Below are 15,997 nucleotides of genomic sequence, written 5' to 3'. Positions count from 1 at the left end.
AAGGATGTGTCCCTTTTGGTGTGCCTTATTAACCACATACAGCATAACAACCATACTAGAAGTAAAATGTATATCTAAAGCTGTTGATAATCACCATAATGGTGGTCTAGAGGTATAATGGTATCAATGTCTTCATAGTAACCATGTTGTAAACTGAGGTGGAACAAAAGCACAGACAAGGGTACACAAAGGGAGGATAAGAGTGAGAAAGAACAAGCCAGAATGAGAGAAAGGAGCAAAAAAGTGGAAAATATATTGGCAAAGAGGTCCTGCTAGTTGATAAGAGTGTTGTGGAGTGCAGTTATGCAAGTCACAGATTGCATGTGCAAGTGCAATATAGTAAGATATTGTCATAAATATCTGTGGTGTTCTTACCCCTATGTAGGACCTCTCATGTGTGGGAGGACAATTCAAATAAGGGAAAAAGCATTCACCAAGTCAGAGCCCCCAACCTAAATCCCCAAGCGGAAGCATCGGGTCACGCCCTTAACGCCATACATGACGTGGCTATGGTACGGGCTCGTGCTGTGCCCGCAAACATGCAGGAATACGCAAGCGCCAGCACCTCCAGCCAAGGAGATGACGCACTGCACGCCAAACGTGGAGACGCTGCAGTTGCGGAAGTCCCACGATGGGTGCAGAAGCATGGCGCCGATGTACTGGTGGCCCGTCCATCCAAGGAGTAGAGGGGTGGGGACAGCAGGGGAGAGACCCCCCATTTGTACATTGCAGTTCCTGGAGAGGAAAAACAAAACCGCGATCACCAATAGGAACAGTACAGTGGAAACAACTCCATAAACTAACCAAGATGGCAATTGGGAATTAAAATATACTCCTATGTAGAGGTATGATGGAAATTTAATAATAATAAAACCACGAGGACAGCAAACAGACCAAGCAGGCAAGTAGGTGTCTTCCAATTAGGTTCAATAAAGAAAAAGAGAGTGGTCTGGATGCTGCCTCTTGACATGACACAACTCCATCCCTGAATACATATAATACAAAAAAAAGGGTTATCCCATGGGACTTTAAATGACTTGATCATAGAGGCAACCTGCATAGGTGTGAACTAGGCTTAAAGAGTTATTTTCTTCCCATGTAGCCAATGAAGTGTAATGTTCAGTGATTTGTAGTTGTCAATTCATCAGCTTCTATCTAAGGGCAAACAGAAAAAAAAAAAAACCTTTGTGAAATCTATCTCTGTACACAGCCATTTGAAGATAGACTTGTTAGGGTAGTGTCTAACTTTGATAACCATTTAGTTCTGTGAGTATCTGTGATGTTACCTCCCCTAGTAATCGCATCATAATAATACAGTAGGACAATTCATTTCACAATTCACTAAGGTGGTCCATGCTTTCATGCTAGAAAATGTGCAGTTGGAGCCTGTAAGTCACATTCATAGGTGGAAAGAGTGTCTTTTAAACCATTTAACATCAGTTCTACAAAGTTATAAATGCTTGCTTTTCTTCAATTAAAGCCAACCAGAGATGACAGAGGATGGATTGTGAACCCCATTGGGCCGAATCCCTGGTGGACAGTTTTCCCTACAGTCATCCCGGCCCTCCTTTGCACCATTCTCGTATTTATGGACCAGCAGATTACAGCTGTTATTATCAACAGAAAGGAGCACAAACTTACGGTAAAAACTTCTATATAGAAACATGGTAAAAAGTAGCACTTTTACTATTTACCACTATTTTAAATATGTGTTTCACCTACAAAAATAAGCACAATACCTCTACTGAAGTATTGACAAATGTTTTATTTTTGTAGGTAAATAACACTGTTGGTCTTCATCGTTTAACGTTCTCTTCATTTATATTGACTAAATTAGAGATGATAAAAGAGCAATATGGTTTTCTTTTTTCCGAATCATACTTACCTAGGCGAATGCAGCATCGGACCGATGCTGCATCTGTCCCCCGGTGCCTCTACACTGAAAACCGAGAGATCGAACATGGCCAATCACTCGGGTTTAGGAGCTCCGTGAGCAGAGAGCTGTAGACTGTCAGTCAGCTGTAGACTCTCTGCTCTGCTCCCTCCCTGCTCATTGAAGCTCTGAGCTGGAGAGGGGGCAGAGCGGCCGTCTCAGCGGCTCACTGAGATGGGTATCAGTCCAGGCACCTGGCGGATCCAGACTCCCATTGTTCGGATGACGCGTTGTTTGGACTGATTCCAGTGACGTCAGCAGAAAGCAGGCTACATTCCACTCTCTGCTGAAAATGGGTCACAGGAGTGCAAAACTAATTGCACTCCTGTGATCCATAGGAGAAGCCCAGCCAAACGAGCTTTGGCTGAACTTCTCCTTTTTAAAGGTGTTAACATTGGTACACTTTTACAGGAACTTCATATTTATTGCTGTTTGTTAGACAACCTCTTTTGTTAGTAGTTAAAGGATAAGTTCACTTTTTAAAAAATATATATTAAATGGCCTTTTTTTGTAGGTAAAAAAATGTGCATGTACAGTATTATTTTTTTTTCTTAGGAGCCTTCAGAGCATTGCACCTGCGATCAGCACATTGCGAGTACAATGTCAGGTGCCTGCAGACTGTCAGTACAGCTATCTGCCCATATCTCCCGTATGGGCAGATGGTTACTGAAGTCCAGGTAGAATCAGTGGGCTGTGAGAGCACTCACCAGTGCACTCGCAGTTAGTTGAGAACTACAAGTCGGCTGCGGGGAGAGGATCTCTGCCGTTGTCCCAATGGGGTACAGTATTGATGTGGGGGGGGTTTTGTTTTATTAACAAGTTACAAGTTAGTAACATCTTACTAAAAGTGAACTTATCCTTTAAGGATGTGAATAACGTTCAGGAGGGTTGAATTTTCGGTGTGAAGCTGGCATAAATAATACGGGGACAATACTTCAAATTAGGAAAGTTCAAAACTAACTTTAAAACCGAAAGAGTAGTTAATGCTTAAAACAAACTTCCAGCAAAGATAGTGAGCCAGGCAACAGTAAGGTTTGGTTCACATATATCCGAATTTGATGCATTTTAAACCTCATCCAATTCGCATAACATGTGAACCAGATTTGCTTTTAATGGAGCCGGTTCACATATATTCAGAAGGGTTGCGGTGCGACTTTTAAAAGGGTCCTGTGCATTTTTCAGTCCGGTTCAGGTGCAATTTTAGTGTCAAATTCGCACCTGAACCACTGAATGGAAACCACACCGGACTCTGCATCAAAAACGGACCCGCATATATGTGAACCCAGCCTTAGGCTTACGTTGGGAGAGGACTGCTTATAGCTGGCCAGCTCAGTAAGCCTTATGTCCTTGCCTTGCAAGCTTCTTCTGTAAGCTCATGATCCTTTCAGTAGCCATGAACTTATAACAGAATTGTCCTCCAGACAATGCTAAATAAATGAATAGCTGTTACCAGTGTCTGACAAGTCGTTGTTCAAAGCTGTTTATTAAAAATATGACTCCGGAGCTGATTTGCTAAAAATGCAGAGTGCAAAATCTGATGCAGCTGTGCATGGTAGCCAATCCGTTTTTAACTTCAGCTTGTTCAATTAAGCTTTGTGTCCTCAGTTTCTTTCTTTATATTGAAAGTAAAACATTGGTTTGTTTTGACCTCCAATATTGAACCAAACCCCCTTTTAACAGAGCTGTAAAAAAGGAAAAAATAAAAAAATAAAGTGAATGTATAAATAATAATGATAAAAACAGAAGTAAGGCCTCATTCACACACAGAGCATATTCCTGCGCCTGAAAGTCACGAGTATTTGCGTAAGTCATGGTCATTAGTCTGTACAAACCAATGACAGGTGCTGTAGCTGTACGCATATAACCCCACATCCTAGATGCAAACTGGGCCACTCCTACACCCCTAAAGACATGTAACTGCCCGACTGTGCAGTTTCATTTGTACAGCCCCAAGTCTGTCAGCCTGTGGTTGTTTGGGCAAGGTTACAGGCCACAGCTGTACACAAACACCCATGACTCTTGCACTTTCTTGACACTGTATGGCCGTTTTGTTGCCAAGTGAATGAGTCCCTAAAACCCCCCACACACATATGTAACATACACGTATTCACTAAAAACATAGTGGGGATGCACGCTATGGGATTGATTTAATAAAACTGGAGAGTTCAAAATCTGATGCAGCTCTCAGATTTTATTGCTAAAGCTTAATTGCACAAGCTGAAATTAGAAGCTGATTGGCTACCATGCAGAGCTGCACCAGATTTTGCACTCTCTAGTTTTAGTAAATCAACCCCAATGTGTGTGTTGGTGCAGTGTACCACACACTAAGAGCCCATTCACTTCATTGGGCATATTTTACCATGCACATAGCCCACGAGCGCTGGTGTGTGTTGTGCACAAGCACTGCAGAACATTGTTACATTCCATTGCCGTGTTTGATTTTATTTATTTTTTTAAGCTTATTAAAAAAAACGTTAATTAAACTCTTAGTGCAGGAGCACATTGCCACACACTGCTGAGCATTGTAACATGCTACATTGCAATATTATGTATATCCGGCGCATTTTTTTGCAATGCACATCAATGCAGCGCACGCATGGCATTGCAGATTGGCTGTTACCACAACACGTGTGTGAAACCAACCTCCAGATATTTAACATAAAGTGGTTCTAAAGCCTTATGATTTTTTCACCTTAATGCTCCTTATGCATTAAAGTGAAAAACCTTCTGAGCTCCAGACATGCCCCCCCCCCCTTCTTTTTTTTTTTTTTTTTTTATCTCAGCCCGATCCGATCCAGCAACGTGTATGAGAGCAGCAGCTCCAGCTACTGTCTCCCTCCTCATTGGGCAGACTGGTAGCCAATGGCTACCGCTGCTGTCAATCAAATGCTGTGACATGGGAGTGGAGGGCGAGGCTTGGGAGCGAGCTTACACAAGTGTGTCCATGGAATGCCGCTTACCCGATGAAGAGGAGGGGCCTGGAGCACCAGCGGGGGACCCCCAGAAGATGGAGTTTGGGGCACTTTGTGCAAAACCATTGCACAAAGCAGGTAAGTATAACATTTTTTTTTTTTTTTTTAAACTGAGGCTTTAATGTCACTTAAATTGCTTATTTATGGTTTCCCATACCTTGACTTTTAACCATTTTGCAAAAAAAAAAAGGACACACTTTCAAATTTACAACTATTTATAATTTATTAACTCTATAGCGTTTTAACAGGAATTTTTCATGTTATGCTGTGTTTGTGAGCATTAATTTTAAAGAAAATGTGGCTTACAAAATTAGTACAGTAGCACCATCTTTTTATTCTACTGCTTATGTGCTTTCAGAAAATGTATAGTTTAGGGAGTCTTTTACAAACTCTAAAAGCTGCGAGTGAAAAAAAGGAAAATTTGTAAAAATGGTCTGCTCACCTGAGTTTAAAAGTGAAGAACAGCACCTGGTAGCAAAAGGGTTAAATGTGTTTGGGACCAATGTAGATCTATAATCGGGGGAAAAAGCTTGAAAAAATAGAGGCAGATTTGATGGACCACTTGGTCCTTTTCTACCATTGCTTTTCTATGTTTCTGTGTTCTGATTCTATGTTTCAACTTCTCCAGTTTCCATTGTCTGAACTGAATTGTGGTAAATGTTTTTTTTTTTTTTTTTCTCTTTGGCAGAAAGGATGTGGTTACCATCTAGACCTGCTGATGGTGGGGCTGATGCTGGGAATCTGCTCTATCATGGGGCTGCCATGGTTTGTTGCTGCTACTGTGCTGTCTATCACCCATGTAAATAGTCTTAAACTGGAGTCAGAGTGTTCCGCTCCAGGAGAGCAGCCCAAGTTCCTTGGGATCAGGGAGCAGAGAGTGACGGGACTGATGATCTTTGTGCTTATGGGTTGCTCTGTCTTTATGACAGGAGTACTAAAGGTGAGAAACACCATCTTCAAATCAGAATGATTGGCCAAAAGTGTCAGGAGGTTACTGAATAAGTTATGTTTTGGCTTTTTACTGCAATTGGCAGATGCTCATAAAAATGCAGGGTCTGATTTCCTTTTAGACCCCTACTTCCCTGTGTAAAAACACTTTTTGAGTGGAAGTCCACTTTTTCAGTGGGCCCTAATAAACACCAAAAATGTAAAAATCATCATCATCCTGCTGACTAGACCCCATGGAATGATGAGTATTTCAAATCCTGAGAAAAGTTGCTGCAGCACCATGCTTGAGCATCCCCTTAGTGACACTTGGAATACTATACTACATACCCCAGAATGTCTGGAGGAGGAGGATTTTGCCCTTGCCTAGGTGCCACAGTCAGAAGCTGGCCACGGGAAAGACAAGTCTAATTTCTCTTCCCCACACTTTTTTTTTTTTTTTTTTTTTTTTTTTTAATTTTCATGTTGCTTCTCAGGAAAAGGTGGCCTTAACCCCATGGCACCCACTGTACATATCTATGCAGCCTCACTGAAGTTGGTCTTCTATGTTGTGGCCCCATATGTGTACATGTGTTTGTGCTGGGAGCAGGAGATTGAGCTCTCACCCAGAGTCCTCGGTCTTGTACTAACGATTGGGAACCGGGAGGTCCAGTTCCCAATCACCAGATAGTTGTGATTGGCTATCACAGTGATTGGTGTGTTTTCTCCTCTTAAATGGAAAGAAATCTACATTGTATCTATTTTTCCTTGCTATAGGGGAAAAATGTAAACAAACAAGTGTGTGTGTATAAATAATAAATAGATAATAATATTAATAATAATAAGGCTCGGTTCACACTGCCGTGACTTGGGATCCTGCCTGTGAGACCCAAAGTCGCGTGTGAAATCCTATGTTAGTCAATGACAGCTGTCTTAATTAGCACCGAAGTCGCTTCCAACTTTAGAAAAGGTTTCCTGCACTATTTAAAGGTGACTTCTATCTGACTTGTGCCCATAGACTTTAATGGAAGTGGCCTCAAAGTCAGATCCCCATCTATATTGATGTGATTTGGATCCGACATTACAGGAAGATTATCCAGGCGTTCCCTGAAAGTCGCTCCAAAGTCACCTTAAGTAGTACTCAAGTCACCAGCAAATCGCCGGGAAGTCGCCTGGCAAAGTCGAACCATAACATGTGAGTGCACCACTCCAAAGTGATCACCTCTCCTAAGAACAGCTGTCTCCGCAATCAGGCAGGGTGCTGGCAACAGAGGTAATGGAAAAATAGAATGCTGGATAGCCGCACTCCAAAAAAGTTCACCTTTATTAAAAAAATGAATATCAAAGCATCACAGAGCAATACAGACTGCACAGCTGTTGACGTGTTTCACACCAGATATGGTGCTTAGTCATAGCTCGAGTGCTAAAGATACATACACACACACATACATATATATATATATACTGTATTTATTGGCGTATAACACTCACTTTTTCACCATCAAAATTGGGTGTAAATTACACGTGCGTGTTATACGCCAATACTTCAATTTTAGCTGCCTCGGAGGGGACAGGGAGGGGGTGCAGGACGAGCGCCGTCAGATTACATACAGTGAGAATCTCCTCTTTACTTGGCGGCCTCTGTAATAGGAAGTCCCGTCTCCTGGGCCTCCATTGGACCACTGTTCTGTCTATCATATGAGATTCTCACTGTATGTAATCTGTCAGCACTCGTCCTGCCCCCCTCCCTGTATCCTCTGGGCTGCAGATGGGCGTTGATCCGGCTGCTGCATTGATGGCAATGGTGAGGCTGCATTGATGTGGACTGATGAGGCTGCAGTTATGGCAATTGTGAGGCTGCAGATGGGCATTGATCAGGCTGCATTGATGGCAATGGTGAGGCTGCAGATGGGCACTGACCCTTATTTTGCTTCAAAGTTCCTTATTTAAAATTTAAGTTTTTTTCCTGAAACTTCCCTCTTAAAATGAATGTGCGTGTTATACGCCTGTGCGTGTTATACGCCGATAAATACGGTATATACACCAATCAAAATAATCATTAAACAAACATATCATTAAACAAATGAGTAAACCATGTGTGTCATTAGATCCCAATGAGAAATGCACCTGTGGCCACCTAAAGAGGTCAGAAGAAAAGAAAATCCCCCTCCCTTCACCCAGCAAAAATACCACACAAAGAAAGTGAGAGCAACGGTAAATATCTAATGTGAAAAGAAAGAAAAAGGAGACCACAAATGCGATGTAGTAGAAAAATGGCACAAAATAAAAAATAAAACCATAACATATGTATAAAAAAACTTGGCATAAAGCAGCATGTGCACCTGGGCGAAAACAAAGTTATATATCACCCGTGTATCAATGCTGGTGTGTGCCGCTCAAAAACCATATCCAATCTGCTAATGGATGATCACAATACTTTCAGAAACATATATACATATTAAAGCTGCCATCAAATATAACATACCTGTGACATATGCAAATGTATAAAAGGCAAAGAGGACAATATTGGATTAAAAATATTTTACATATATGAAAATATTTGCCTTTTATACATTTGCATATATCACAGGTATTTTATATTTTATGGCAGCTTTGAAAGTATTGTGATCATCCGTTAGCAGATTGAATATGGTTTTAGGGTGGCACATACCAGCATTGATACACGGGTGATATATAACTTTGTTTTCTCCCAGGTGCACATGCTGGTTTATGCCGAGTTTTTTAATACATATGTTATGGTTTTATTTTTTATTTTATGTCATTTTTCTACTACAGCACACTTCTCCTTTTTCTTTCTTTTCACATTAGATATTTACCATTGCTATCACTTTCTTTATGTGGTATTTTTGCTGGGTGAAGGGAGGGGGATTTTCTTTTCTATAATCCTCTTCACCTAATGGTTTATTCCTGAACGTTAGGTGGCCACAGGTGCGTTTCTCATTGGGATCTAATGACACACGATTTCATTATTTATTTAATGATATGTTTAATTATTTTGTTTGGTATATATATCTGTATGTATCTTTAGCACTCTAGCTATGATTAAGCACCATATCTGGTGTGAAACGCATCAGCAGCTGTGCAGTTAGTCTGTATTGCCCTGTGATGCTTTGATATTCATTTTGTAATAAAGGTGAACTTTTTTGGAGTGCGACTATCCAGCGTTCTATTTTTCCAACAGCGCACGACTTTCAGGTCACGGCAGTATGAACCGAGCCTAAAAAAACTAAAGAAAAATTAGATAGATCGGGGTTTGATCTAGGTCAATGTTAGGGTTAGAGTTGGGGTCAAGGTCCGAGTCAAAGGTCAGTAAATTTTACTTAGGATTTAAAAAAAAAAAAAAAAGCATTTTTAAATTAGTATCAGTGTGTTTAAGGTAGCGTAAAAATAACTTGAATAGATAAATAGATAACTTGAATAGATAAATAATAATATGTGCACCATTGTTTCTGGGCCCTACTATGGGTACAAACAATTAATAACATACACATGTGGTATCGCTGCAATCATCAGGAGCAGTGGAATGTATTTTGGGTTAGCATTTGGTGGTAGGTTATAGTAATAACAAGAAATACGGTATACAGCTAAAATAAAAAAGATTTTATTTTACTATTTTTTGGGCCACTTTTCCTTAATAAAAAATCAGGAGATATTTATTACCATTTATCGCCAAATGAAAGCCCACTTTGTCCTGAAAAAAAAAGGTATAATCCACCTGAATACACTAATAATTGTGATGATATGTCATTTTACTAACACATGCCAAAGTTGCAAAATTGTGTTCAGGTGGATTTGTTTTACCTTTGTCATGGAAGGATTAATATGTGGCCTTGCATTTTAGCTGCAAGGTCCTCATTAAATACAAAACAAGAAACAGTCATTAGGAGAAAAATAATAAATATACTTACAACCTGGCTTAAGCCCTCTGAACCTAGATGAGGTTGACATCAAGGTGGACCTTTTAGCAGAATCCTGGAAAAGCTGCAAGTCCCAAATATTTTGTGAGGACAGTGCTGAAGAATCTTCTCATGAGATTTGGGATCCTTAGCTTTCACAGGATCCTTCGGTGAAGTCCATTGATGTCACCAATGCTTATAGGATGTAGCCGGAAGCCAGGTTGTAAGGTCAGCAGTTTTATTCACACATACCACTGTCAAACCAGGGTTTAGATGCATTCAGAGGACATTACTATAGGCATATAAATGCACAGAATGATTTTTCATTCAAACTCAGCTATTACCTTTTGTTTTGGCGTGGTCAGTTAAGCTGTGTATATGTAAATTTAATTATGTGCATTCGGGATCTGATTCGAAGATCTAAACAGCTGAAACCCATTTTAAAGAGGAGCTCCAGTCTCCTGGGTAATAATGTGTAAGTCAGCAGCTACAGAAACTGTAGCTGCTGACTTTTAGGCTGGGTTCACACTATTGTGAATTGGATGTGGGTTTCCTCGAATTCAATTCGCATGTCAGGAGATTGTGACCGGCATCTCCGTAGCGGCTCCGGAGTGAATTGTACAGGGGTCCTATGCGTCTTCCGATCCGTTTCAGGTCCGAATTCAACCAAAAATTCAGACTGAAATCGAACCAGAACCAGTGAACAGGGACGCACCGGACCCCAGCTGTGTGCCACTCTGCACTGCAGTGTAAAGCCAGCCTCAAAAAACAGACACTCGCCAGTGCCACAATCCAGCAAAGGGGCTCACCTCAGCCGTTTTTCACCTCCTGTTGTCTGTCCCCAACAACAGCATCTTAACTGTGGGCACCCAGCTGTGACAGCTTGCGGCTTCACAACCAGGTGGCCACTGTGCATGCAAAAGAAAGTGCAGACCCTAGTGCAGGTTAGTCCTTTTATTAAAAACAAATAAAAACATTTCAAATCATTGCACTCACATGTGCGAGATATACTGTTTACAGGCACTTCAATGACACAACATGGAGCTCCAGCGATCAGTGTGATGACACTCCAGAGCAGGTGGATTGGTGGATGGACTGAGCGGCACTCCAGTTTCCACTGCAGATTGTACAGCACTGGGGAGAAGATTAGAACGCAACCCCCACTGTCGCCTAGCCAGAGAGGAAGAGCCAACGGTCTGTGTGGTAGTCCTGAGAACGGGTGTAGGCATGAGCAGTGCGGCTGCAATGTCAAGCCACTGCCACTGATAAGGAGACTGGAGGCGACATTCACTAAGGGGAGTTCCAGCTATCAAGGAAGCTAGCAGACGTATGTGAGTTTGCTATTACAACGCATTTTGGGGTGTGTGCCCCCCCCCCCTTTGTCAATGGCCATAAACTTGACAAAGAAAGGACATGCCCCTAAAACACACATGTGAGTGCAATATTTTTAAATTATTTTACTAGTTTCTAATTAAAAGGATTAACATGCGCTAGGGTCTGCGCTTCCTTTCTCTTGTTGTTGATCTTTTACAGTATTTCCTTTCCTATGGAACGTCTGAAATCTGCAGTATTCCTTGGCTGTGTTTTCCTTATGGTCTGAGGATATTTTATATAGACAATCTGGACTGTGTACAAGCCTTTGACAGTTTTCCCAACCACAGCACTACCTGCCTGGAGTTTGCATGTTCTCCCTGTGCCTGTGTGGGTTTCTGCTGGTAGGTTAAGTGGTGCCTTTCTAAACTGACCCTAGTATGTATGAATGTGAGTTAGGGACCTTAGATTGTAAGCTCTTTGAGGGCAGGGACTAATGTGAATTTATATATAATATATGTAGAGCGCTGCGTAAATTGACAGTGCTATATAAGTACCTGTAATAATAAATGTTATGTTATTGTCTTACAGTTTATTCCAATGCCGGTATTGTATGGAGTGTTTCTCTATATGGGAGTGTCTTCACTGAGAGGAATTCAGGTAAGAACATCACTAATGACTATAACCAGATGTTTGTTTTTTACTGCTTCTGAAGTTAAAGGGGTTGTAAACCCTCAAGGTTTTTCGCCTTAATGCATTTATTGCATTGGTGCCGGTTCACACCAGCACGCTCTGCAAGATCGCATGTGATATGCACCGCACTGCAGTGCAAATCACATACGATGTCCATGCATTGCGTTCAGACCAAACTCGCACAGGACCCTTTTTTTGGTCCGCACCAGAATCGGATTGCATGGGTGTTCACACCCATGCGATCCGATTCATGTCCGAACTGTCAGTTCGCAGTGCGATATGCAAGCTGAAATGGGGGGTGTCATTAACAATGTATTCACACTCCTGGCAGTTTGCATATGGCAGTGTGAACTGCTGTGCAAGTCGGGTGCGATGCGGGAACCCGGAGTGGATTCGCAGAGTTCCTGCATAACGCAAGTGTGAACCGAGGTTTAAGGTGAAAAACCTGTAGTGCAGCAGTCCCCCAGAGCCTCCCTTTTACTTACCTGAACCTGATCTTTCCAGCGATGAGAACTAGCCCAGCAGCTCCAGCCGCTGTCTCGGGTCCTTATTGGATAGTTTGATAGCAGAAGCAGCCATTGGCTCCCGCTGCTGTCATTCAAATCCAGTGACATGGGAGCCAGGGGGCGGGGCCAAGTCCTGTGTCAATAGGCGCAGCAGCAGGACTCGGGAGCGTGCCCGCACGGGTTTCCCCTTGGAATGCAGGTCTCCGAGGGGGCCCTCAATGCGGAGAGGAGTGCGCTGAGGGAACCCAGAAGAGGAGGATCGGGGCCACTCTGTGCAAAACCTTTGCACAAAGCAGGTAAGTATAACATGTTTGTTATTTTAAAAGAAAAACACAAAAACTAACTTTTACAACACCTGTCTGGAGAAGGACACCTTTGTCCTTCTCCAGACAAATGGCTAAACACGGAGATAAACAGCATGTCATTCTGGTCATATATGTAGTCAAACTTACACATATTCCAGATTTTTATGCAACACTTTTTTCTGTGTCGTGGATCATACAGAGGTCCTGGTGACCACACAGGAAATGAAGGAAAATCTCTCCAACATATACAGCAGTAAAAACTGAACACCTAACATTTAAATGCTGGGCTTTAAAAGGAACCTTTTACTTTTTGTATACATGTGCTTTATTTATAATGTTCATGACTAAAAAAAATGGTACATATATTTCTTATGGATATTTATAATTTACAGACAGGAGGTGAAGCCTAGGCTTCCTTTTACAATTTTGATACAAAGTGTGATCCTAATCACATGATTGAACAAAGCCTGTTGCTTACAATAGCTGAAGCTCAAACTGCTAAATGATTATGAGAAGTGACGCTTCCCTTTCTCTTCTCTCTCCTCTTTTCTTGTTGTGTAGGTCTCCATACTAAATTCGTAACAGCAAGAGACAACCTGAGAGCAAACAGTTACTGCTAAGCTCTCTCTGTTAAAAACACATGATGCTTTGTGGCATCAGTGTCATGGATGTACCATCTATTAAATGTGTTTTCAAAATAAAGAATTCATATAAACCGTATATAAAACATACATTTAAAAACTCATTAACCCACAAAATGAAGGCTTAATTTGTGCAACTTGAAAATATCAGCAAACCTTTTCAATTTTCTGTCCCTACAAATGTTGTCAGCACTAAGCTTCTGCCCTGTTTCTTATTGAATTACACCAACACAGCTCTATTTATTTCCTAGACTAAAAAATCATGTGTTTTACCTTAAAAAAAAAAAATAGCGAATTTAAAAGTAGCATATTTCACTAAACAACTTTTCCTATCCATGCAATACACCTGCCTGAAATATATTGTCCCTGTGCCCCTACTTATACCCCTCGATGTTGCACGACCGCACAGGTATTTTTATAGAGCAGAATGGGGTGTTTGCTTTTGCTTCACAGGAAAACAAAATTCTTGTTCTAATATGTGCGAGTATAACATAGTGACTGCAGTCAGAACTATTTTTGAAATCTTTGTCATGTTTATTAGAGGCCTACAGATTCCAGAAACTGTGTATAGTTTTTTTTTTTTTTTTAATTACACTGTGATTATGCTGTGTAGTCAGTTTGGATGCATATATTTTTAGAAGATTTCTTCCTTTAAAGTGTATTTGAACTCAAACAGTAAAGATTTGCTATTTAATAAGGAACATCTACAAATGTTTTATTGTGTCTAAGTAATACCATGAACAGTGGCGGGTGGTGCTCAAAACTTTTTTTTTTTGGGGGGGGGGGGGGGGCCGCAAACGAACTGAAAAATTCTGAAACAAAAACATCAATTGCAACCACTGTGCCCATCATATGCAGCCAACTGTGCCCAGCAAATGCATCGTGGTGGCGGGTCAGGCAGCGGGTGATGGCGGCGAGCTGTGGGACGGGAAGCGTGGGTCAGGCGATGGCTCCTGTATCCTCCCTGCGTCTCTTCTTCCCGTTCTGCTAGGCGGCCAATGGGATCGCCTCTGCCTGACCAGTATTAGATCCGCGCCTCCTGATTAGCGGAGAGGCTGTTCAGTGTTAGCAAAGCAAATATTAAAGTGGTGTTCCGGCCGAAATTATACTTTTTAAATAAAAATACCCCTATAATACACAAGCTTAATGTATTCTAGTAAAGTTAGTCTGTAAACTAAGGTCTGTTTTGTTAGTTTATAGCAGTAGTTTGTTATTTTATAAACTTACAGCAGGCCGTGGCGATCTTAAGTCTGGGCATCTGAAGCCAGACTGTATTTCTTCCTGGATCTCAACCTTGCAGATTTTGCACATGCCCAGTGCAGCACAAGCAGTATAATAGGTTTCAGGTCAGGTTTCCATAGCAACGGCAGTATCAGAGGAAGTTGCCCCCCCCCTTCCCAAAAGGCATTGTAAACAGGAAATGATGCGATGGGCCGCGGCCAGGGAGGAAAAAGTGAAAAATGAATACAGCAGATATACAGTAAGTGCTGAGAAAAAACATTTTAAAATATCCAATTCGTTTACAGTGCACAGTTTAGTGAGGGATGCTGAAGAGTTGTAAAAGTCGGTGGAACTCCACTTTAATTTGCTTTGCTAACACACCTGGGTGGACTGTGAGCGCAATGCTCTGCGCTTGCAGTTCACCTTTTTTGAAGCCTATTAGAGCCTAATCATGTGCTTCAAAAAAACACCCCCGCCACTGGAATTCAGGTGCCCAGCATCCGAAAAGGGGCCGGACGCCTGAATAGGGGGTGGCTACAGTGGCCATGGATGGATTCTTGCCCTTAATGGACGCACCGCCACTGACCATGAAAGATATACCTCTTGTATGGATTTTAAAAAGCAGAGAACTTCCTAGTACTTTCTCATGGCTGTATATCTGCAATGTGAGATCCAAGGCACTACTGCCTCCGACTGCTAGTAGGAGATTTCAAATAAGATTTGCTCACTGTTTTTATTGATGGGGGCTCTGACATGAGGAAGCCCAGCTTCTACCAACATTGCTGCCTCCCACCAAGAGACCATTCATTAATGATGATCAGCCACAGGGAGACCCCAGACAATACTCGTGACTTGTCCTTTGCACTTTGCCTTTTTTGGGCACAACTTTCAGAGTTTTGTTCTTCTTTAATGCCCCTCATGGGGAAGGCATGTTCAGCTCTCTGTCTTTTTAAATACAATATTTTTCTCTGTTGTATCTGCTCCTGTGCCTGCAAGATTGAATATGGTCTGGGCTGCCATCAACACCAACCTGACACTCTTTGCATCTGTTGTGTTCACATATCATTTCTGTGCTTGCATCAGCTACATACTGTATATACAGAAGCATATAGGAGGCCCTAGTTCTGATTAGCAATACTAGTGTGTCAGGCGTAGGAGGATGCCATGCCCATTATCACATTGAGATTTGAACGTGGGAAAACAGATTATAGGATGACTATAGGGAGAAGCTCAAACTTTGGCAAAAAACTAGGTGTGGCTACATTGTTTAAAGGGAGTAGTTAAACAAGTAAAGTAAAAAGGAGACTAACAAATGCATACAGTAAACATGATATTGAGAAGACATAGGAAGCTGCCCAGTGCACTAAAGCAGGCCATAGATGATGTGATTTTCTTTTATGGGGGGGGGGGGGTGCATGGAGCAGTTCCTGCTGGGAGAACACAGTGATTATTGCTAGCGGCTATAGCCACTGGCAATATTTGCGTGTAAAAATCTGACATGCTGGTTGTGCCCCAGTCGATCGATGGATCGACTTTGGTACAATCAGCCTGCCCATACATGGTTTGAATCTCAC

At 41.7% G+C, this 15,997-nt stretch overlaps 1 protein-coding gene across 1 annotated transcript in view; it reads left to right on the top strand.

Moving 5' to 3' along the window:
* LOC141127358 (electroneutral sodium bicarbonate exchanger 1) overlaps window positions 1–15,997 on the top strand; it is a 297,513-nt gene that overhangs the window by 259,392 nt on the left and 22,124 nt on the right. The window contains exons 18-20 of the mRNA XM_073613700.1: window positions 1,481–1,642; window positions 5,594–5,845; window positions 11,649–11,717. Of these exons, the coding sequence (XP_073469801.1) occupies window positions 1,481–1,642; window positions 5,594–5,845; window positions 11,649–11,717 (483 nt within the window). The remainder of the gene's footprint in view (window positions 1–1,480; window positions 1,643–5,593; window positions 5,846–11,648; window positions 11,718–15,997) is intronic.

The sequence above is a fragment of the Aquarana catesbeiana genome, linkage group LG02 (assembly GCF_042186555.1).
Source record: "Aquarana catesbeiana isolate 2022-GZ linkage group LG02, ASM4218655v1, whole genome shotgun sequence".
Lineage (NCBI taxonomy): Eukaryota > Metazoa > Chordata > Amphibia > Anura > Ranidae > Aquarana > Aquarana catesbeiana.
This window is presented reverse-complemented; position numbering and strand designations above follow the sequence as displayed.